The 24969-nt window shown below is 35.4% G+C and overlaps 1 protein-coding gene across 1 annotated transcript in view; it reads left to right on the top strand.

Moving 5' to 3' along the window:
* LOC115209366 (DNA replication licensing factor mcm2) overlaps positions 1 to 24969 on the top strand; it is a 33397-nt gene that overhangs the window by 1032 nt on the left and 7396 nt on the right. The window contains exons 2-14 of the mRNA XM_029777739.2: positions 3358 to 3548; positions 5704 to 5873; positions 6527 to 6615; positions 9283 to 9454; positions 11099 to 11208; positions 11746 to 11855; positions 12794 to 13001; positions 13477 to 13611; positions 15027 to 15218; positions 17503 to 17596; positions 18220 to 18470; positions 19676 to 19840; positions 23946 to 24020. Of these exons, the coding sequence (XP_029633599.1) occupies positions 3358 to 3548; positions 5704 to 5873; positions 6527 to 6615; positions 9283 to 9454; positions 11099 to 11208; positions 11746 to 11855; positions 12794 to 13001; positions 13477 to 13611; positions 15027 to 15218; positions 17503 to 17596; positions 18220 to 18470; positions 19676 to 19840; positions 23946 to 24020 (1962 nt within the window). The remainder of the gene's footprint in view (positions 1 to 3357; positions 3549 to 5703; positions 5874 to 6526; positions 6616 to 9282; positions 9455 to 11098; positions 11209 to 11745; positions 11856 to 12793; positions 13002 to 13476; positions 13612 to 15026; positions 15219 to 17502; positions 17597 to 18219; positions 18471 to 19675; positions 19841 to 23945; positions 24021 to 24969) is intronic.

Raw genomic sequence — 24969 nt, 5'->3', positions numbered from 1 at the left:
TTAGATATTTCGCATATTAAATAATGTCCCCCACCCTCCAGGTCAGAAGTGTTAATTATTTAGAAAACATACAAAAATAAAAATCAACATCTCATCAAACTGAATTGCGATTTTTCATTTCCCACTCAAGACAACCGGATTATTCTTCATTTCGAGACAGTAAAGTACTAGCGATCAGCTGTTATCAATACATTTTGAAAGCATATGTTAGATAAGTTTAACCCTATCCCCCAGTGTTTTGAAATGTGAAAAAACTATAACACGGGGAGAAATTCCGAAAGGAACAGAGAAATTCTGGTTTATGTGTGACAAAAACCTGAAATTTACGGAGTTTTGTCTAGAAGTGTGTTCGGAGAAGATGCTCCAAAACAAAGCTCCGCTCGGTAGTCCAGGTCATGAAGTAGAAATAGATGAGAGTTTGCTCTTCAAAAAGAAGAGCAACGTAGGGAGGATAGGCCATCAAACGTGGGTTGTCGGGTGCTATGGCACCACTGAAAAAAGGATTTCTACAGCTTGTACCCGACAGAAGCGCAGCAACGCTAGAAGCTGTGATAATGGAAAATGTGTTACCCAGTACTGTAATACATACAGACAAATGGGCCAGCTATAGGAACTTAACAGCTGGTTATATCTATTTTCCAAGTTATGAGGGAAAAATCGGATCGTGTGAATTTTCCGAATCCCTCTACTCCCATCCCCGTTCGTTTGCGCAAATTTTTGTTTTCATATTCGTTTTCTACACGTTTTGTACATCTATTATTGTTTTTTTTTTTTTTTCTCGTTTTGGTGACCGGGCGCTAAACTAGATCCCGAAAGTTATGAGGGCAAAAATCGGATCGTGTGAACTTTCCGACAGTCCTCTCCCCACTCCTTCGGAAAACATTTTCCCCACAAATTTCTTTATAATCGTAATTTATGTCATTTGGACGGTATTTGTATAAAATTTCACTAATATATATCTTTTTTCCTGAAAGTTATGAGGGGAAAATCGGGTCTTGTAAATTTCCAAAAGTCTTCTCCCCACCTACTCCTCGTTCGTTTGCGCAGATTTTTTTTCATATTCGTTTTCTACACATTTTTTTTACACTTAGTAGGCTGTTTTTATTTTGTTTTCTTTAACGGGTTTCAAATTGTATATTGACAGTGATAGGGGAGGTAGTAATAGGATTAAGAGAGTGATGACTAGCAATAAAGAATGTATGATTGTAAAGGACGATTGGATACGGACAGATCCCAGTGATCCTTATTTTACAGGTGGTGTGATGGAAGATTAAGTCACATCGATAGGCGAGGGGTGACTGAATAAGGGAGAGAGCAGTATATGGAGACTTAATATGAACTTGATGGTTGGAAGAGACTTAAATGTAGATTACTGTACATCCCAATCTAATCATCGTCATCATGTCTTTGTTAGGTTTACAATAACATTCAGTTTTAGGTTTTGCTTTCAAGTTTGGAATATCCTTTCCAAATCTTTGAGTACCTCAGATATGAGAATTAAGTCATCAACACACACAGCTCTATTCAAGTTTTAAAGGAGGAAAAACGATTTACTGAAACAAAACAAAGTATTATTTATTTATTGCAGCATGTTTGTAGCAATTGTTGATCTTCCCTTTTATGTTCTATGTTTGTAAAAGCTGAAGATTATATACAAACAAAAACCGGAATAACAGCACAAACAACTTAATTCTAGTTAATGATGATAAAAAAAAATCAGGGAAGCGAGGAAGTGTGATCGGAAAATGTTTTCATCATATATTCATAAGTTTCAAATAAAGCTCTTTGTATGTTCCACTTATTTGATTAAAATGCTTTTTGATTGTTATACGTTGTCTAAATATCTGAAGTGTAAGCGTACCCCCCCCCCCCCGCTTCGTAATTTATGAGATCTCGGCTTCAATCCAACCAGGTGACACTTTAGGCAAGAAAGTCTCACATTCTTGGGCCGGCAAAAGCCTTGTGATCAAACTGGGTAGATGGAAGCTCGTCGGATATATTATGCCTGTGAATCATTTCAACAGTAGAGTTCAGGGAAGCGTGGAAGCGTGATCGGAAAATGCTTTCATCATGTGTTCATAAGTTTCAAATAAAGCTCTATGTGCCACATATTTGACATTTGTTTAGTTCTGCTGAGCTGGTAGTTTTACTTTTTGTTCTCTGGTGTCATAACAGCAAGTAGCTGCCATTGCGGCAGTTTAAATAATCTGTAATATTTTAGCTAGTTAGTTTCGAGATGGAATCTCACCAAGCAGACCGTTCTTGATGCCCAATAAATACATCATTAATTTGAAGTGGAACAACACCGAACACGACTTTATTATTCATTCATTAATACTTAAGAACCCTATCCATGTGACATGTTGAATATGAATTATTTCTTTTCATTTTCGCCTATACGTTTTACTAGTTTCAATCATTGGACTGAATCGACTCCAGTACTTTTTTTTCAGTCTCTTTTGCCGGACCGCTAGGTTACTGATACGTGAACTCACCAACACGGGTTGACATGCAGTAGTGGGAGACCAAAATGCACACATTCACATGTACATACACACACACACGATGGGGTTCTTTCAGTTTCCGTCTACTAAATCCACTCACGGCTTTATTCATCCCGAGGCTGTAGTAGAAGACACTTGTCCAAGGTACTACGCAGTGGGGATGAACCTGGAACCATTGTGGTTGGGAAACAAGCTTCTTACCATACAACCACGCCTGCACTCATGCTTATTTTTATGTAGATGTTTTTATACACGGTACAGAAAGGGATCTCGAAATATGCGGAATAACTAATTTTAATCAATTGATAACCTGTCCAGGAGACTAGGTGGCTTTCGGAATAGTCTGTTATTGATTGGTTTCATGAATTCTGCACGGCTGATGTTCAACTGAACCCTCTGTTTGGTGTTTGTAGGAAAACATTGGTCGGGAAAGTTAAATTTCTGGAGAGCAGGATTAGATAGTGTTTTTTGTGCAAGGTCTAGGAGATGAGATGGTGACAGGATATGCAGATAGCTAATTCAGAAGCGTAGTAACAATGGAAGAGGTCCCGGGGGGAAAATATGCCTCTATTAATAAGTTAAAGCCCAATATGATTGAATATTTGCTCAAGTTTTTATAGCGGATCCACTGTAGGTGTTCTCCTTGTTTGAATTACAAACACTTCAAAGGAAGGACTCCCACAATCTCTTTCCACAAAATGTAACTTTCAAAACGAAGATAAATGTGAAGATTTAAGAGATTAGCAACTGATAAACATCGTTTTATGTATAATGCAAGCAAGCTTCATTTTTTTTAATGTATAATTTTATATTTAATGTTTTAAATTTTATTATTTTAATTTATTTTTCGAAGGAGCCAACATCTGATCCGTTCTCTGTAGCAAGTCCTGATGACTCGCAAAGTCGCCGAGGCGATCCACTGACTTCGAGTCCTGGTCGAGATTTACCTCCCTTCGAAGATGAATCTGATCTCGGTAGCAATCGCGTTCAACAAGATGAGGAGGAGGAGGAAGGAGAAGAACTATTTGGAGATAATTTTGAACAGTAAGTTACCTCCCCTGCACCGTTCAATTAAAACTGGTTCTCGACCGGGATCTATGTAAGATTTTAAAATTTGTGTGCAATAACTTGGTTATGTTTCTACTATATACAAAATACTTAAACAGTTTCTTTTTATACAAATTCTAATAGTATTTAAAAATATTTTAAACATCAAATGATTAAGAGGCGCCATCCAACTAAAATAGGAATCGAAGAGGTTCATAGGTAAAATTTAGTTTACTCTTTTACTTGTTTGTCATTTGACTGCGGCCATGCTGGAGCATCTCCTTTACTCAAGCAAATCGACCCCAGGACTTATTCTTTGTAAGCCTAGTACTTACTCTATGGGTCTCTTTTGCTGAACCGCTAAGTTACAGGGACGTAAACACACCAGCATCGGTTGTCAAGCGATGTTGGGGGACAAAAAACAGACACACACACATATATACATATACATATATACGACGGGCTTCTTTCAGTTCCGTCTACCAAATCCACTCACAAGGCTTTGGTCGGCCTGAGACTATATTAGAAGACACTTGCCCAAGGTGCCACACAGTGGGACTGAACCTGGAGCCATGTGGTTGGTAAGCAAACTACTTACCACACAGTCACTCCTGCACCTACCTTTAGAAACACTAGTTTAGAAACACTAATTCCTCATCAGTTAATGCCCGTCTTCCATGCTGGCATGGGTTGGATGGTTTGACAGGAGCTGGCAAACTAGAGTTGTACCAGGCTCCATTGTCTACTTTGTCAGCCACTTGGTATTCGGGTTCAGTCTCTTTGTGTGGCTTCTTGGCCAAGTCCTATCATAAGCCTTGAGTTGATTAAAATCTTTATGAATAAAATTTGGTTTAAGGAAACTGGGTGGAAGCACTTTTTAGGGACTGTTTTTTGTTTTTGGCTGTTAAACTTAATTCAGTGTCTAGTTTGATATCACCACCAGCCACGTGGCTCGTGACTGCATTTTGTTGGAAAACACCCAGATGCAAGCATTTGCATCTGGTCTCCACTCTGAGAGTAACTCCCCCCTCCCCCCAGTCTCTGAAGCCCGGAAAAAGTGTTTAACCCTTTTTGTTACCATATTTCTGTTCAGATGCTCTGTGTTTCTTTCAAATAATTTTAAATATAACAAAGAATTTAGTAAAATAACTAACATTAGGAACATAAATTATGACTAACTTTCAGAAACGCGACATTTGTACAAAGCCAGGTTGGTAACAAAAGGGTTAAGAAAAAAACCATGCCAACTAACAGAAATATTATCCTGTGTATGGCTATGGCTCTATTCATATTTATTCATAACCTGTGCAAGGGAATCCATTTAAATTCAGTAATCTATTATGATTGGAAAATATTTGTATAGTATTAAGGAAAATGTTTGAAGTATATATGAAATTTTCAGTGAAATTTGCAAGAAAATGAGCCATGTTAGCATGGATTAAAAAAATTCTAATAAAACGTGTAGTAGTTAAAATGTTAAGGTACATGATTACTCATTCTGATACCATGAGTTCTGTGTTATATATATGTTTTCTGTAATGGTTAATAATTTATACTAGAAAGCAAATGTATTTGTAAAAATATATTTGAAACTTCTATAAACGCCTTTCAATTTTCCTTTCATAAACCCATTAGCATTCAGGTTATTCTGTCAAATGTAATGCTTATTTAATCACATAGTTTTGATTTAATTATATACTATCTTGTTGCTTCAAGGTTTCAACAATGTGATTGTTTATTTTCAGAATAACATTGTAGGGTTAGTGTGAAAGGCCTGCTTGGCCAGTTTGAGTATTAGGGCTTGATGTGACTGGTTTGACACAAGAGGGTTAATGTTATGGAGTCCTTTTTTTATTATTTGTTTGTATTACGAGGTTGAATCTCATTAACCCTTTAGCATTCAGGTTACTCTATCAAATATAATGCTTGTTTATTCACATTATTTTGAATTAATCATGCACTATTTTGTAGCTTTGATATTTGGTTGATGTCAATGTTATTTTCAGAATGACACTAAGATAGGTGTGAGAAGCTGGATCTGGTGAATTTGGACTTAGAAATAGGTTGAATATTTTTGGCCGGATATGGCCAGCTTATATGCTGAAGTGTTAATCAGAATAAGCATTTTAAACTAGTTTTTTTTCTCATCCAGAGATTATCGACCTATTGCTGCCCTCGATGTATATGATAAAGATGGATTGGATGATGGAGATTTTTCTGACCTATCCGAGTCAGCAAGGCAGGATGCTGAAAAAGAAATGAGGAAGAGGGACCGTGAAGATGCTTTGGCCACTGGACGTATGAGACGGGGTTTTATTTATGGTGAGGTCATGTATTTTGTGTACAACTAAAAAAAAAAGCCATGTTTAACTCTTAAGCATTCAGATTACTTTATCAAATGACATACTTTGTTTATTCACATTGTTTTGAATTAATCGTACATCATCTCATAACTTTGAGATTCTAAAGAGGTGATTGTATATGTTTAGAATGACATGGTAGGGTAGGTGTAAAAAGCTGAATCTGGCCAGTTTAAACATAAATCAGGTAGAATATTTAGATTAGAATGGCCAGTTTATATGCCTACTAGCAGAATTCCTTAATATCAACACCTTATTTGATTACATATTATTTAACAAAGATACCAGCATTCTATGGCAAAACTTTGTATATAAACTTGCCAATTGTTAAATGCCACTTGAAGAAAGTACTGGTGCTTTGGTGTATCTTTAAATGGCTCAGCAATTATTCTTGTCTGTAAAAGTATAAAAGTGATTTTGGAATAAGCTGTTTTATGTATTAATTTTTATTGAACCACATTTTAACATATAGGGTTTTATTGTAAATTTTTAAAACAAGTTATTTTTAATTATTTCAAACAATAAAGTTGCTGTTTTTTTTTCTTTTATATTCTGTATAATTGGTTACTGTTAGAATGTTAGTTACAAAAATGTAATTATATAATGCTTTGTTAGATGACTCTGATGAAGATGAAGAAAGACCAACTCGACGACGACGCATGGCAGAGCGAGCAGCTGAAGGTGAGATGGAAGAGGAGGAGGAGGTATGTATATTTTCTTTTAAGTTTGGAGCACCTTGATCAGAAGATAAGACATCAGTCACTTGAATATCGCAGTAGTATACTTGAATATCAAAGATTCATGGGACAAGTTTTCTTAGTATTAAGCGGATGTGCTATAAATTGTGTGGCACAAATGCTGGTTTGTCTTGGATAGCTTTCGCTGATAGAATTTTACCTAATACTGCAACCTAATGCATTGGGCAATTTCACAAGGCATTTGTTATAGTGCTCTATCATAGTCTTAACTATGGTGGCTTGATGAAATATAGAACTCAATCCATTAACTCTTTAGCATTCAGATTATTCTCTCGGGCATAAATAACATTTATAAATTCAAATTGGTTTGAATTAATCATATATTATCTCACTACTTCAATATTTCAATGATGTCATCATCATCATTGTTTAATGTCCGCTTTCCATGCTAGCATGGGTTTGACGATTTGACTGAGGTCTGGCAAACCAGATGGCTGCACCAGACTCCAGTCTGATCTGGCAGTGTTTCTACAGTTGGATGCCCTTCCTAACGCCAACCACTCCGAGAATGTAGTGGGTGTTTTTACGTGCCACCGGCATGAAGGCCAGTCAGGCGGTACTGACAACGGCCATGCTCAAAAGGTGCTTTTTATGTGCCACCTGCACAGGAGCTCAAATGGTGCTTTTTATGTGCCACCTGCACAGGAGCCAGTCCAGCGGCACTGGCAACGATCTCGCTCGAATGTTTTTCACGTACCACCAGCACAAGTGCTAGGCCAAATTTGGTTAGTTTGAACACAAAACATGTAGAATATTTAGGCTTGATATGGTTGGTTTAAGTGTTAAAGAATTAAGAATGAAGTGTCTTATCCAAGGGTTCAGTTCATCACCATTGACAGGATATAAAGTAATGACTATGTTACTACCTTGACTGTCTTTGTTTCAATATGTCTATGAAAAGATTTTCTCCTCAACAAGACCATAGCAATGTGGTTTCCAGTGATGTATGTACATGTGATGAGATACACTGATAGCAATTTTAATTTAATACTGTTACATTTGATACTTTTTTACAGCTGGCAAGCTTTCTGCAACACCATCATCATCATCATTAGCATCATTTAACATGTATTTTCTATGCAGGTATGGGTTGGACAAGCTAGCAAGACTGTCAAGCTCTGTTGTCTGTTTTGGCATGGTTTCTACAGCTGGATGCCCTTCCTAACATCAACCACTTTACAGAGTGTACTTTTCATGGCACCAACATTGGTGGGGGTCACCAAGCAACTTGCAAGACTGGTGGGAGTAGTATTGAGGAAGGTGGTTCTGTGTCAGTTGATGAGAGGTTGAAAGAATAATAGAAGAATAGAGATAGGAAAGATCCCAGTTGGAAGAGGAGGGAGAGAAAGATAGAGATGAAGAGTGAGAGTTGGTGGTGGGTATGTATCTGGACACACCCTTAAAAGGTACAGTGGTGGGGTAACTATATGTGAAGTGATATGGAGGATTGGACTGCATGATTGTGGGGCTATAGTGGAAAACATTTGCCTAAGGTATATTGCAGTGGGACTGAATTTGAAACTGCATGTTTGGGAAGCAAGATTCCTCACCAACCAGCTACACCTGCACTTATTTGCTGTGTGTGGGTAAACAGTGCTGGATTAACCATTAAGTAAAATTAAGTACATGCTTAGGGCATCAAGGGAAGGAGGGGGCACCACAAATGTTAAATGGTTTATGGCACAAAAGAAATCACTTTAAATTTGCTAAAATAATATTCAGGATACCTTTATCTCTATTAAGCATAGATGCAGATGTGTTACCTAAGATTAATTTTGAGGATCTGATCAAAGACTTTGCAATTCAAAGGCACGTAAAATCCGTGCCGGTGGCATGTTAAAAGCACCAACCGATCGTGGCCGTTGCCAGCCTCGCCTGGCACGTAAAAAGCACCCACTACACTCACGGAGTGGTTGGCATTAGGAAGGGCATCCAGCTGTAGAAACACTGCCAGATCAGACTGGAGCCTGGTGCAGCCTTCTGGCTTCCCAGATCCCCGGTCGAACCGTTCAACCTATGCTAGCATGGAGAATGGACGTTAAACGATGATGATGATGATGATGAAAACGGAAGTATACAAAAATAAACATTGTTTTCCCTCTTACTGTTTTGTTTCATTTAAAAAATTATTTCAAGGTTTGTTATTGCTCATATTTTGAATTACATAATCTTTTATGGGAGCAACCAAAATCTTTTAAGTGCTTAGGGCCTCAATGGGTCTTAATCCAGCCTCTGTGTATGTGTATATATATATATATATATATATAAATATACACACACACACACAGACCATGTAAAATACCCAGTACACTGTAAAGGGGTAGCTGTTAGGAAGGGCATGCAGCTGTAGAAACTAAGCCAAATCAAACTAAAGCATGGTGCAGCTCTCCTGCTTGCTAGCTCCACTCAAACCATCCAACCCATGCCAGGATGGAAAACAATCATTAAAGAATCATGATATATATGTATGTGTCTATATATATATATATAAAACTATAAATTCTGGATGATTTACTGCAATATATATGACTTTTTTTATATGTTTTATTGAAATTTATGTGTTTACTTAATAGAAACATTTTGCTAATTTTTGTATTCTTATGTTTTTGCTAGATTGAGAGTATAGAAAATTTAGAAGATATGAAAGGCCATTCTGTTCGTGAGTGGGTGACACTGTTAGCTCCGAAGACTGAAATAAAGAATCGATTCAAGAACTTCCTGAGAACTTTCATTGATTCTAAAGGACACAATGTCTACCGTGAAAAAATAAGACAAATGGTTGAAGGTGAAATGTTTTTCTTTTTCTGTTTTATGAGCTGATATTGAAATTTAGTTATTGTGAAAAGAAACGGAATGGAATTTTGAGATTTGTATCTTGCATGCATGGTAGATAATGCAGGGATTGAGTCAATAACATCTTGGTTTTACACACACACATACATTCCGCTTCAGAATACATGTATTGTTGGTATAAAACGCTAAGCAATTTAAGTGTGCTATGTATCTGTTCCAGTGCATCTCTTTCGTTCTCTCTTTTAGCTGTCTTCTTTTTATCTGTTTGTTTCCACCACTGCTTGGCAACCAGTATTGGTTTGTTTACATCCCTTAAATACCAGGCTTAAAAACAAAAATAAGAAATGGGTTTGATTCATGGCCACAGTCTGATGACTGAAATAAGTAAAAAATAGAAGATATGTATATGACAGGCTTCATTCAGTTTTCATCTACCAAATCCACTCAAGTCTTTGGCCTGTTTTGGGGCTATAGTAGAAAATACTCACCCAAGGTACCACACAGTGGGACTGAGATCAAACCCATGTGGTTGGGAAGCAAACTTCTTAAATCACACAGTCTTTTTTGTGCCTGATCTATTGATGAAAATGTCTGTAGGTCTTAGTTCTGATTTATTGGAAAAGAAATGTATACGAATCCTGATAATAAATTGGATATTTGTCATGTGTAAGGGAAATTCATTTATAACAGAAAATTCATTTTAAACACTGGCATCAAATATGGTCTAAAACATCAGGTTCAGCTAGATGTTTGAAGTATTATACTGCAGCGAAATTATGTGATGTAGAAAACAATGATATTTACAAATCTTCAATATTGTTAATGGACCACTCTCCTGGATCATTAATTTTAATGCTGGTATGGGTTAGATGAGCTCTTGAGGTAGTATTCTACAATGGGATGCTCTTCATGTTGCTAACACTTGTTTTCAGATGAGGTATTAAATTCCACTGGACTTCCCACATAATGAATACTGCAAAACAATGGGATGTACTCTTTATGAGAGATGTAAACACTGTTTCTGCTCTCATAGTGACAATGTGAGTGCACTTCTACACTCATAAAAAGATAAATACATATTTATGTGTGTGTGAGTGAGTATATAAAAATCATTATAATTTAACCTCCACTCTTCCATGCTTGCATGGGTCAGACAGCATTTATTGAGGCAGATTTTTTTTACAGTTGAATGCCATCCTTGTTGCCAACCCTAATTTGTTTGTGAACAAAGTAATATTTTCTCCATGACCAGATATTTTTCATGGAAGACTAGATGCACACACTTGTTACAGATGTCTTTCAGTTTCCATCTACCAAAGTTGTTCACAAAGCTTTGGTTAGCTCAGGGCTTTCCCATGGTGCCATATAGTTCTGAAACAAACCTCTTAACCATATGAACACTTGTATATTTCTTTGTGGCAAAGCACAATGCAGGCACCCTGTTTTAAAACAATTTTAATACTGGTTTCTTACATAAAATTAATAAAATAAAATAACTGATGGTGTACAATCAAACTTTTAGTACTTCATTCAGTGTGCTGTGGAATAAAAATATTTGAAGAACATAGAGTTAAATTTTTATTTCATTGGCTGTTTGTATTATTTAATAATTAATTGTTTTCATATTACTTTTTAGCAAATAAACAGAGTCTTGTGATAGACTACAATATGTTAGCATCAGCAGAGCAGGTTTTGGCTTACTTTTTGCCTGAAGCTCCAGCAGAGATTTTACCTACATTTGATGAAGTAAGTTAGATTTAGTTGCTCTTTGTAAAATTTTATTATTTTTACATTGTGATTGAAGAAACAAACATGCACATTATCATCCTAGATACTTGAATGCTCTTTTTGTATTAAGGGACTCCCCTCATCTGCATAGCTTCCATATGTAACTGAATCATTTACATTTCTTTTGATTTAGTTTTTATCTAGGCTTTGACAGATTTTATATAAGTATGTCACTTTATAAATATGATTCTCTCATTTAAAATATTCTGAGTGGACTAGTAAAGTTGAAGATTTGTATGTCACAATACTTGTCATATTTGATGTTCAACTTTGTTAGTTTTTATGACGTACTCCCAGTTTCCATATATATATATATATATATATATATATATAGATATAGATATATATATAGAGAGAGAGATTCTTCAGTGGTTATTACTTGTATTGCACTGTTTGAACATTGCCCAATTAAGAGCTGTTCTATTTTTGTAAAACAATTTCATATTAAATGTTGTATTTGGATAAAAACTATTATTATTGGTATATTTTTTTCAGGCAGCCAAAGAAGTGGTATTAAACATGTACCCAAATTATGAACGGATTGCTAAAGAGATTCACATCAGAATTGCAGAATTGCCTCTTATTGAGGACATTCGATCTTTAAGGTAACTTGAATGTTTTACTTATTTTTATTGGTTTTTATTCGTATTTATATAGTTGGATATTTTATGGTTAATAACTTAGCTTCAAACAATCCTTATTATGTCTACTTCTCTGAAAACACTGGTAGGATAAGCCTGGTATGTAAGATAGGAAACAAAGGACATCTCTTGTATGATGATGCTTGTTTACAATCATTACATCATATCAAGATAAGGATACACCTGCATGCATTCTTTCAGTTTATATCTAATGATATTTATTTACAAGACTTATGGTAGGACTGAACCCCAAAACCTTGTGGTTGGGAAGTGAACTTCTTAACCAAACAGCTATGCTTGTGCCTAATTATGTAGTTTACAAGATTTTAAACTGGTTGATAAAAGGGTATGAAATTGATGTGTTAGAAACTAGATCATCATTTATTATTTAATGTTTTCCATGTTGGCATGGGTTGGACAATTTGACAGAGGCTGGCAAGCCAGAGTATTGCACCAAGCTTCACTCTCTGTTTTGGCATGGTTTTTACAGCTGGAAGCCCTTCCAAATGCCAACCACTTTACAGTGTGAACTGGATTCTTTTTACATGGCACCAGTACTAGAGGGGTCACCAAGTTCCTCACAAGATAAAGATCCTTTAGAGGTGGGGCATTAAAGGACATGCCTGTGTGCCAGGTGATGTGAGGTTACAGTATGATGGGACAAAAATAGATGTCTTGCTTTCTATAACTTTGTTATGCCAGACATTGGATTCCAAGGTGTTTCAAATCTTGTTACGTTGAAACTAGTCTCTTGATGTTACTCCAAAAAGTTTCTACACAACTTTTGTCCTAGTTCATTCAGTTAGAATGTTGTTGAATTCTATGTTTATTCATCAGCTTTCTTCCTTTCTTTTTTTGTTGGTAAAATAATTATACAGTTTTAATATTACATAATTACATAGGCAGCTCCACCTGAACCAGTTAATTCGAACAAGTGGTGTCGTGACCAGCACATCAGGTGTTTTACCTCAACTGAACATCATCAAATATGACTGCAATAAGTGTAACTTTGTCTTAGGACCATTCTATCAGTCTCAGAATCAAGAAGTACGCCCAGGTTCCTGTCCAGAATGTCAGTCTAGTGGTCCATTTGAGATTAACATGGAACAAGTAAGTACCAGAAAATTTATATAGCTTTACATCAGAAAATGACTTTTGCCACTAAAGTCTACCGCACTGAATTATCTCCCCTAGATAGCCACTAATAACTTAAGACTTCATATCTCATCCTATATATTGTTATTGAATATATGTTACACAAGATTGGTATAAAATTTTCAGACTATGTTCAGATTTTAATAAGAGATTTAGTAATTAACTCTAATCTCTTAGACTGTTTAAGTATATATCTTTGTTGAGTTCAAATTCAAAACTGGCTTTGCTTTTCATCCCACTAGGATTGATAAAACAACTTCCCTTAGTATACTGTGTTTGATTTAATATTATGTCTTCTAATTTTGTAGTTTCATGTATAAATAAGAAATAAATCTTTAGAATATGTATATTTTTTTTTTATTTGACACATCTAATTCTAAAAGACACTTGAGTATCATACTCTCTTCTTTTATTATTATTATTATTGCAGACAATCTACAAGAATTATCAGCGTGTTACCATTCAAGAAAGCCCTGGTAAAGTACCTCCTGGACGTTTACCAAGATCAAAAGATACCATTCTTCTTGATGATCTGGTTGATCAGTGCAAACCTGGTGATGAACTAGTAAGTACTCAGTTGATAATATTAATGTTTGTCAGGGGTCTCTCAGCTTAATGGTACATGATGCTCAGCCAGAATTTGAGAGGCACAGGGTTTGATTCTCTGTAGGGACTTGCTGACCACTTCTATTAAGGCAGTGAGCCAGCAGAATCACTAGCACACTGGATGAAATGCTTACTGGCATTTCGTCCATCTTTATGTTTTGAATTCAAATTCTACTGGGCTCCACTTTACCTTCCATCCTTTCAAAGTTGATAAAATAAGTACAAATTGAACACCGGGGTTGGTTTAATCGCTATAGCCCCTCCTCTGAAATTGCTGACCTTGTGCCAAAATTTGAAACCTGTAATATTAGTGATGTTGATTTGTTGACAGAGGAGGTTTAATGTTCATTTTTAATTCTTGTTGTAGTTTAGCATCCAGCAGGACCTCTAAGACAAGGAGAAAGTTGCTAAAAACATTGTGGTTAATAGGGTTATGTATTTAGATTAGTCTCCAAAGCAGAGACAGTATCTGCTATGAGTAGGTTTAGATGTACATCAACACTAGAAGCTTAATATTATAGAATTAAGTTAATATGACTTGTAAAATATAGATTAGTAATGAAGTTAATAAGAATTAAGCATTATTATATTGTCACTGTAGCCAAGCAATATATACTACAGGTCAGGGAAATATGATCATCCAAAGATTCTGTGTTCATTCCCCACTAAAGATGTCATTTCAAAACAGAAGGACACCTAAGAGTCATGGTGGACCTGGCTCTCTTAAAGTGTCAGGAACTTGTTTAGCAGAAGTTCTTCATCTAAAGATTTCTCCTGCTGTCTGCTCACCCTGTAGTGAGTCTCCACTCAGTAATGATTTTCTTTTTCATCCTCCATGGTGTTGGCAAAATAAATACCAGTAATACTTTTTATTGTTTATTTGATTCAGTCATTATACTGTGGCCATACTGAGGCACTGCCTTGAAAACATTTTTTAGTTGAATGAGTCAACTCTAGTACTTAAGTCTGGTACTTATTCTATTGGTCTCTTATGCTGAACAGCTAAGTTATGGGAATGTAAACACACCAACATTGGTTGTCAAGCTGTGGTGGACATACACACACACACGCACACGACAGGCTTCTTTCAGTTTCTGTGTCCCAAATCCACTTTCAAGGCTTTGGTTGGCCTGAGGTTGTAGAAGATGATGCTTGCCCAGGGCGCCATGCAGTGGATCTGAACCCAGAATCATGTGGCTAAGAAGCAGTCTTATCATCAGCAACAGCTGTGCCTCTACTGAAGTTAATTAAATTGACTATATTACTTACTGACAAAAGTTTACTTTCGTGTGTAACTAAATGAAACCAATAAGTATAATTTCTCACCAAATATTTTGGGATATTACAAAGAAGACTGATGTGTAATTTTTTCAGGAACTCACTGGTATTTACCACAACAATTATGATGGCTCATTGAATACTGCCAATGGATTCCCTGTCTTTGCAACTGTCATCCAAGCTAACCATATCACAAAGAAAGACGAGAAACTTGCTGCCAGTAGTTTAACTGATGAAGATGTTAAGGCTATTGTGGCCCTTTCAAAAGATGAAAGAATAACTGAGAGGGTAAGTATTCTCAAGCTGTATTTTAATTTCATCTTGAAACTTTCTTATCTAAACTTCTTAGTGTTAGTTTTATTTGATGAAGAGGAAAAGTCACTCTTTTTAGCATGTTTTCCCATGGTAGCATAGGTTAGACAGTTGAGTATATGATGCAGGATTTGATGGCCTGATGCTCTTCCTCATTGCTAAACCTTATCTATTTTCAAGTAAGGGATATTTTTGTTCCATGTGTCTTCAAAACTATGAAGCAACTGGTCATAATGACAACAAGGTATGTGAACATCACTGTTTTACTCTGTCGGTGATAACTGTGGAATGTCAGCATTTGTGCATATTTGCATGCACACACATGCACACAAGACTGCATATTCTTTCTAATAGATTCACTCAAAGGCATTGGACAGTCTGGAGATATAATAAAAGATACTTAACTAAGGAACCACACAATGGATTGAAACTGAAGCCACGTTGTTTTGAAGTAAACTTCTTAACGATGGAACCATGCCTGCCTTTTTTGTGGTAATGACATATATGCCTATTTTTCTATGGTAGCTTTTATATATATATATATATATATATATATATATATATTAGTAAAAAGTTATAGATGGTCATAGTGACCATTGGTTTTGCACCTATAAAGTGCTTAGCAGTATAGGTGACTCATCAGAAACAAATGGCTGACGGTGCATAACATCTCTACCTAAGTCACTCTATGACCAGCCATGACTTTTAACTTCCTAAAAGAATATATTACTACTCTAATGCTTTAGTGTGTGGTTCTTTTTTGGATATGTGAAGTACTGAGACAATATATATATATATTTATATACATGTAAAAATCCAGATTGATTGAATGGAACAGGTAAAATCCAGGCTACATGTGTTTCCTAGCTAGCAGAACCTCAGAAGTAAATTGGTCAACGAGGAGTATTCCACTAGCTACTCATCAGTAGAAGATACCTAATTTTTGATCAAATTTCCTGCGAGTTAACTTGGGATCCCTTGACAATAATTTAACCTTCATTTAACTAGGGTATCTTCAGCCTGATGAGTAGTTAGTGGAGTATCCCTTGTCGAGCAATTATTATTTCTGAGGTTCCGCTAGCTAGGAAACATATGTTGCTTGGATTTTACCTGCTTCATTCCCTCAATTTGGATTTTTATTTACATACATAGTAACCCTAGTTGCTAACTGTGAACTATAAAATAACTTTGTTCAGCTTTATCTAACTTCAACATGTGAAAAATCACAACCTTCTCTGCCAGTAAAATATTGTTCTGAAAGTTGTTTTTAATACTTTCTACGGACTGCTTGAAGCTTACTAACTTCCTACACCTGAATCTTTGGATCTTACATTTACATATTATATATGTGTGTTTGGGTGTGTGTTTACAATTATATAAATTTATGAATAATTGTATATGTTTTGTAATTGGATACTTATCACTGTAGTATAATAGTGAAACTGATGGAGTATCAGTTCATTAAATTTGAAGCAAATAGTTATATTTCTTGCTTCACTACCACATTATGAAACTATCACCTTTGTGTAATTGTAAATTCTAGTTTCTTAGTAATGCATATTTAGTCCTTTTTTCCACCTTTGTCTTTAATTTATATGCAGGTAATGATTATTGGTTTTCATCACTATCACCTTTCTTTTTTTTCCTTAGAACCTTCTTTCTAGGTATTTTACTGTGTTTTAGAAGATTGTTTCCCAACCATATGGTTTTTGAAGTTCAGCCCCACTGCATGATATCTTGAGCAAGTGTCTTAAGCTATGAAAGCCTTGTAAATGGATTTTGAAGACAGAAACTGAAAGAAGCATATTGTGTGTGTGTTTTATATATATATATATATATATATATATATCTCATCAGTCTTATTAGCTTATCTGGTCAAAGTTACAGTTAGTAATACTGTTTAAGAATGATAAATTTTTTCTCTACAAAAGTCTAGAGTAACCCATCAGATTAATGTAAAAACATGAAAATAACATCAATAAATGTGTATGTGTGTATACTCCTGGTCTACATATCACATGATGCTTTTAAGTAAGCATCACGATCATACAAGTAATATTTCTTTCCACTCTCCTGTGAAACATTTGTCTGGCTATGGATAAATATTACATTGGAAGCAGATGAGGGTTGGAAACAGGAAGGGCATCTAGCTGTAGAAAATTTACCTGAACAGTTTTTGTTTGACCTATGTAAGCATGGGAAAGTTGAAAATGATGAGCCTATATAATCAGAATTTTAAAATCTTTTTGTCAATTGTCAGATATTTGCCAGTATGGCCCCATCTATATATGGACATGAAGATATAAAAAAAGCTATTGCATTGTCTTTGTTTGGTGGTGAACCAAAAAATCCAGGTGAGTCCTGAAGTTTTTTTTTTATAAAAAATATTTTTTCAAAATTTTACTTTTCTGCATTCAGGAAATTCAGTTGAAAAATTTGTGTTGATTTTATGCTTCTAGATTTGCTTTAGGTTTTTTTGATGAAGGGGAAATTGTTTTAAAGCCTTCAGTTATTTTTTCAAAATGTTATGACTAATGTAGATATCTCTTGGAGTACAGTTTAAAAGCCATTGCCCTACATTATCATCATCGGTTTATATCCATTTTTTTTCTTTATTCTGTCATGGATTGAACTGATCTCACAGTGCCCTCAATACTTGTGTCCTTGCTTCATTATATAGAATGCTTAACAGTTAAAACTACCAATTGTTGTTGTGAGCATAGTTTTTACATCTGGATGCCCTTTATGAACAGCTACATGTAACATGGTGTGGGACATTATATATTACCAGTGGTATGAGAGAGCTGGACTGGTTTACTTGTTTAATGACCAGAGTGAGGCTTTCTCATTGCTTGAAATTTCCCATGTTTCGTATTAAATTTTAAATTTGCATTAAATAAACAAAAAAAAAAAATGGGTGGGAGTAATTTATTGTCTGCCTTTTACATTAATTAAATACCTCCTTTCTTATTTTCAGGTGGGAAACACAAAGTTAGGGGTGATTTGAACATCCTCATTTGTGGTGATCCAGGAACTGCCAAATCTCAGTTCCTGAAGTATATTGAGAAAATTGGACACCGTGTTGTATTTACTACTGGCCAGGGAGCTTCTGCTGTTGGATTAACTGCTTATGTGCAGAGAAACCCTGTGTCAAAGGAATGGACTCTGGAAGCTGGTGCTCTTGTGTTAGCTGACAAAGGAATTTGTCTTATTGATGAGTTTGACAAAGTAATTTACTTCTATTTCTTACATCATTTTATTCTGTTCATTTTATGTTAATAATATTCAAAAGGCAACATAGCAAATATACAAAAGCGATGTTTTTAAACCTTATTATTTTGTTATATTATGCAATTGCATCAAATGCTTATTTATTCAACCAAATGGTTTGCTTCACTTTTCAATCCCTCCTGATTTGATAAATCATGTGTTGGAGTTAATTCAATAAACTATGCTCTTCTTCCTTCATAATTTTGTTGCTTTGAGCCAACCACTAGAGCACTAAAGTACTTTACAGTTATTTAGTTTCATTCTGAGTGTACATCTCACTAATTTGACAATGTCTTCAAATTTGTGACCTGTTTAGATTAGAAATCGTAATCATTAGTAATAGTAGAATGGTAGAGTCTGAACAGTGCCAAACTAAAAGTCTTTAGTATTTGTGTCCTGAGCTTGCAATTATAATTCTGAGGTTACATACTGCTTGAGTTTGACCTTGCTTTTTGTCAAGACTAGTAAAAAAAAAAAGTAACACTGAAATGCATTGGTTGTGGGGTGTCATTTCAGTATGTCTCTCCACTACTGTTTTTGGTTTTGTGTTAATGTGTGTAAATGTGAAACATGGTATGTTTTGTATGTTTTTGATTATTTTTTTCTTTTCATCATATCTGGTTCCCCTCTTAGTACTGTTTTAACTTACATGCCCCACATCCTGTTTACTCCAATTTCAAGTTTCTTGTAATGTTTTCTTCAGAAGGAATGAAAATGATTATCAGATTACAGACATTTACAATACAATCCTTGATAATTATATCTGGAAGTTAGGACAGATTTGCCCCAGATGATTATGACTAAGTGGTTTTCATGTAGCATGTTTATATATTTATACCACTTCATATAATGTTGATGTGCGATGAGTAATTTCTTTGATCTATGGTTCTCCTTGCTTGGCCCTAATCCTCCACACAGAGGACCATACCACTTTTAAATTTAATTTCTTAGTAAACTATTATGTTTTTAATCAGTCTTCAGAGTCTTTCCATGTGTTGTCTTGGTGGTAAACGTATAAAATTATCAACATCATCCTGTGTTTAATTCTCCAATGTTAAAGATTTTCAGAGTGAATACTCAGTAGGCTATGGACTTTAACACACATGCACACACACACGCAGCAGTTTTTGGTGGTGTTTAACTCTTTTCCCTCTTTTTTTCAGATGAATGACCAAGATCGAACTAGTATTCATGAAGCAATGGAACAACAAAGTATTTCTGTGTCCAAAGCTGGTATTGTTACATCTCTTCATGCCCGATGTGCAGTTATAGCTGCTGCCAATCCAATTGGTGGACGCTATGATCCTTCATTAACCTTTGCGGAAAATGTAAGTATTATGGTTTGTCATATCAAATAACAGCCCAATCACATTTCTTTAAAAAAAACTTATCACAATGACATCAGGTATTGAAGGAACCATTATGCTGCTGCTCAACCTGTTAGAAATAACAGTCAAATCTCATTCAAATTATGTTGTACAGTTCAAAAAAGGTGACATTTGATACTGTAATCCTAGATATACTATAGCTGAAAAAATAGGATGGTTACAACTACAATGCCTTTGACCATAGATTTGTTAAATGAAGGTTGTTTTGGAGCTAAACTCCACCGCCAGAAAAAACAGTTTTATATATATATGTACGATTTTCTTTTATAGAGTCATAAGAATCATGGCACATCAACTCGTGATATGCTAGAGATGGCTGGGAGCACAATGAAATAAACAACATTGAATACATCAAATATTGGTAGAATACTGTAGATATGCAATTTAAATATTAGATCCAACTAGGATGGGTTCTTGGTGTGACATAGGTATAAAAAGTAAACACAAATGGCATTTGAAATTTATAACAGTTGTTTCAGTAGAATTTTATTTGAAATGCAGTAATGAGAGATTACGTTATCATATATATTCTAAATTGGCAAGATTTTAAACATAGACCTGGACATTTTGGCTATCTCCAGGTTAATGTGTTCAAAACTATTGTAACATAGTTACTCGTTGCCAGTTGTAGTATTGCCACTATTTATGATGATACTTTTTTTACACTATAACCGCGTAATAACAATAAAATATATAATGAAGCAGGGTAACAACAATGTAACAATCCAAGAAACTCTCCCTGAACCAACAGACGATATTCTGACAAACTACCAAATCGACACCTTACGGCTTACTGCAGTTAACACCTACTCTCACTGAGACTGCTACTATTTATAGTGGTTCAGTCAAGTCTATTCTCACAGCAGGTATCATAAATCTCGCCACAACATCTCTCCTTTTGAGAATTTGACTTCTGTAGGAAACAAAATATTTTTCTATTTTTCCAACACTTCTTTCTTTTTGAAATTTTGCTTCCCTAGGGAGTTCAGTACCTTTTCTGCTTAGGAATTATTTCTAAATGATCAGTCTGTTTACGTTTTCTGTTACTGCTCCTTCTAGGCTCAATATCTTTCTGTGCTAGCACATCGAACATGTCGTAAAACACTTCCATTGGAATTTCCTTTCTTCTGTATGTCTGATTTTCAATTGATTTCGGTGTTGTTTATGCTCCCACCATTGGCCTCTTATTAAATAAATCAAATTTCCAATTCTTTTAGTCATTACACCATCCTGCAAATTCTACTGTTCTTGTATACTTTGAAATGGACTTTGTCTCTGACATCAAAATATTTAGTTGAATTTTTTGTATTTTCTCTATAAGTGTTTTCCTTTGGCAACAATTTGTCGAAGATTGATTAAATCTTTTGAGTGAACATTAGTTCTGCAGGTGACATGCCTGAATTGGTATTCGGATTGGGGGTTATTCTGTACATCCTTAAGAATTTAGTTAGTGCCTCGTCATTTCTTAACTTGTTCCTTGATTTTTTTAGCGCTTGCTTGAAAGTATCTACAAATCATTCTACTTGCCCTTTTGACCTCGGGTAGTAGGGCAGGGTAAATGTGCTTGATTGCATGCATTTTGCAGAATTTCTTGAACATCCTATAAATTATGTTCTATTGTCCAATACTATGGTGTCTAGAACTCTGTATCAAGCAAAAAGTTTGTGTAGGAACATTATTATTGCCTTCAAGTTTGGTTGACTGCACTGACATACTTCCAGCCACTTGGTAATGCTATCAACAATGGTCAAGTAGTACACGCCATTCACTGGTCCAGTGTAGTCTATATGGACCATGGACTATCTGTTTTGAGTCCTGATTGGTAATTTCACTGGTGATGCCTTGGCAGCTAGCTCACAACTTCTACATGATTTTACCAAACTTTCTATGTCCTGGTCCATGGTCCCCCAATACATGTAACTGCTCATCAAAGCTTTCATTCTTGACATCCCCGGGTGTCCATTAGGAAATTCATGTAATATCTGTTTCTGTAGGGCAGTTGGTCCTACCGTTCTTTGTGTGTACATTAATACATTGTTGCAGAGTGAAAAATAGTTTGCATTCATGTTTCTCTTTTGTTTATTTTTCAAGGTTTCCTTAATTTTTCTGATGTATTTGTCCTCCGCTGATTTACTTTTTATATCTTGTACAGTCACTGGCAACTCCTGAATGATGTTATGCATAATGTTTTATAATTTTTTCTTCAATTCAGCTGATGAGTTATTTTTACTAGTGGGACAGCCATTTATTTATTTACAGTACAGACTTATGGGGAGGTCTCATACATCAAACAATTCCAACCAGCTCATACCAATCAGATTGGTTGCATTTTTACCATGAAAACTTTTGCTCTATTGGTTTTCCCCAAAATGTGGTAACACTCTACATTTTTGCCTACAAAGTGTAGTTTTTCACCTGTCAAGCCTCGCGCAATTTTTGATGTTCTTCTTAAAGTAGGTTTCCTAATTCTTATCCATGTGTCAGTATTAATAATTGAGATGTAACTACTAGTATCTAGTTGTAATTTAATATTCACTTTGTTTACTTTTACATGTACAAATTTCCTCTTTCTGTTGAGAAAGCTTGAGAATTTTTTATGTTTGACTTTCCTAACTTTGCCATCTGTAACATTTTTGTGTTTTGATAAGACGATCTTTTCTGAAATGTAGGGCTTCATCTGTAGCATGGGTTTGGTCTTAACATTTTTCTTTGTTTATACTTTCCCGGTTGGCACACTTGTACTTGTGAGAACCCCTCTTCAATTTTCTTTATGGCCTGACGTAAGTTTACAACTATTTGACACTCCTCTGCAAGGTTAAGCTTTGGTTGTGTGAATTCTTGCACGTATCTCTGCATCTTTGCTTGCCATAAGATCTTGTACATATCAGGAGTTAGTTTCTTCTGTTTTGCACATTTAGTTTACAGTCCTGGTATACGTGACAAAGTCTTCATCCTTGTTTTTAACTAGATTCCAACACTCCCATTGAGTGTTAACTAGGGAACTCTTATCACCAAATATTTTTGATAGTAGTTTGACTGTTTACTGGAAACATCTTTCACTAGTTTTTGCTAATTTACGTAATAATAGTCTTACTTTTTCTTTGTCAGTCCACGACTCGCAATCTTCCCTAAAGGGTTCTTCGTACCTTCTAAAGTATGCTGCAAACGTTATGCCCTTCTCTGGGTCATAACTTAATCTGTTATAGAGTTCGATGTGCTGTCTAGTGAAAATGAACTTATAGTATTTCCAGATTTCTTAAGACATAGCTCCATTAACTGTTGTTTTTCTTATTGCTGAAGTAGTTGTTTTTGCAACTCCTGTTGCTGTTTTTGCAACTGTATTATAGAAACTAATGTCTTCCATCATTAACAACTTTGAATCCTTGTCGCCAATATTGTAACGTAGTTATTCGTTGCCAATTATTGTTGTATCGCCATTATTTATAATGATACTTGTTTACACTGTTACCGTGAAGTAACAATAGAATATATAACGAAGCAGGGTAACAACAACGTAACAATCCAACAAACTGTACAGAAACCAACAAACGATATTCTGACAAACTGCCAAAACAATACATCTTACGACTTCCTGCGATTAACACCTATTCTCTCTGTCTCTCACTGAGACCGCTACTATTTATAGTCATTCGGTCAAGTCTATTCTCACATGGGGGTGCTGTGACTCTCCCCACAACAGAAATCTTACCTGTTTAAAATTTTACCTGATGATGGTGGTTTGTATATTATGATGTAATCTTTTATGACTGCATTTAATAAATAAATAAATTCTACCAAAACAGCTGTTATGAATTTTAAATACTTTTGTGTTTATATAAGTTTCTTCAAATTGTATTTTCATGTTTCTATGTTTTTCAATAAAATTGATGAGCTTTGGTTCTTTGAAGAGAGTTTACTTTCCAAGAGAATCATTAATATTATGAATGAAAATAATTTAATGTATTTGTTTCATTCTGTTCTTTTAATGAATGTTTATTTCTGAGATGTCTAATTGGATCAAATTATTTTGTTTTTCAATTTTTAGGTTGATTTAACTGAACCTATCTTATCTCGTTTTGATGTCTTGTGTGTGGTGCGTGATACAGTTGATCCTATTCAGGTAAATATTTAACTTTTGAAACTAATTTCTAAATTGTTTTTTTGTTTTGTCCAATCAATGTAAATTGTTTGTATATCATCCTTGTCAGGAATATTGAGATCACTAGTAATTTCATTAGCCTAATTTTGGAGTTCATTGAGATATTTCTGTCTTTCCACTGTTCTGAATTTGGTCATTGCTGCTGTTGCTTTGGCAATGCAGGATATCACTTCTGGCTTGGAACCTTGGTCACTCACTATTATCCCAAGATATTTGAAGTTTTGAATTTGTTCAAGCTCAACTCCACTAATGCTTATGTTGGTACTGATTTCCTTTGGGTAGTTTCTCAACCCATGCCAAATTCATTGGAGGTCTTGTCTAGGCACTCTACTAGTTGTTTCAGCTCTTGTTCTGAGCCCACCAGTCCAACAATATCATCTGCAAAGCACAAGTTTATTAGGTTTCTGCTGCCAATGCTAATGGTACCATTGTGGTCTTCCAGTGCATTGGTCATAATCCTGCCAAGAACATGGACACTGACAGCAAAAATTGCAAGAAGAATCCAGGCTACAGAGAGGAAATGTTTCAGGAGACTTTTGGGAATATAATACAGAGATTGTGACACAAATGAGGAAGTGAAAAGTAGAATAAGGCAGGCAATAGGGCCCTATGAGGAACTTCTTATCTCAGTAAAGAAGTGCCAGCTCAGGTAGTTTGGGCATGTCACCTGCTCATCAAGGATGGCCAAAACAATCCTTCAAGGAAGTCAAAGGTTGCAGAGGCGGACAGAGAAAGAGGTGGGAAAACAACATCTGTGAGTGGACAGGCCTAAAGATGAGAGGTGCAATGCAGAGGCAGAAGTCAGAGACGGGTGGAGGGATCTGGTCACAAAGTTATCAGTGGTGCCCCAACAGTCAGCCAGACTACAGGATATATAATGTAATGTCTTACTTGTATTCACATACTACAA

The sequence above is a fragment of the Octopus sinensis genome, linkage group LG3 (genome assembly GCF_006345805.1).
Source record: "Octopus sinensis linkage group LG3, ASM634580v1, whole genome shotgun sequence".
NCBI lineage: Eukaryota > Metazoa > Mollusca > Cephalopoda > Octopoda > Octopodidae > Octopus > Octopus sinensis.
This window is presented reverse-complemented; position numbering and strand designations above follow the sequence as displayed.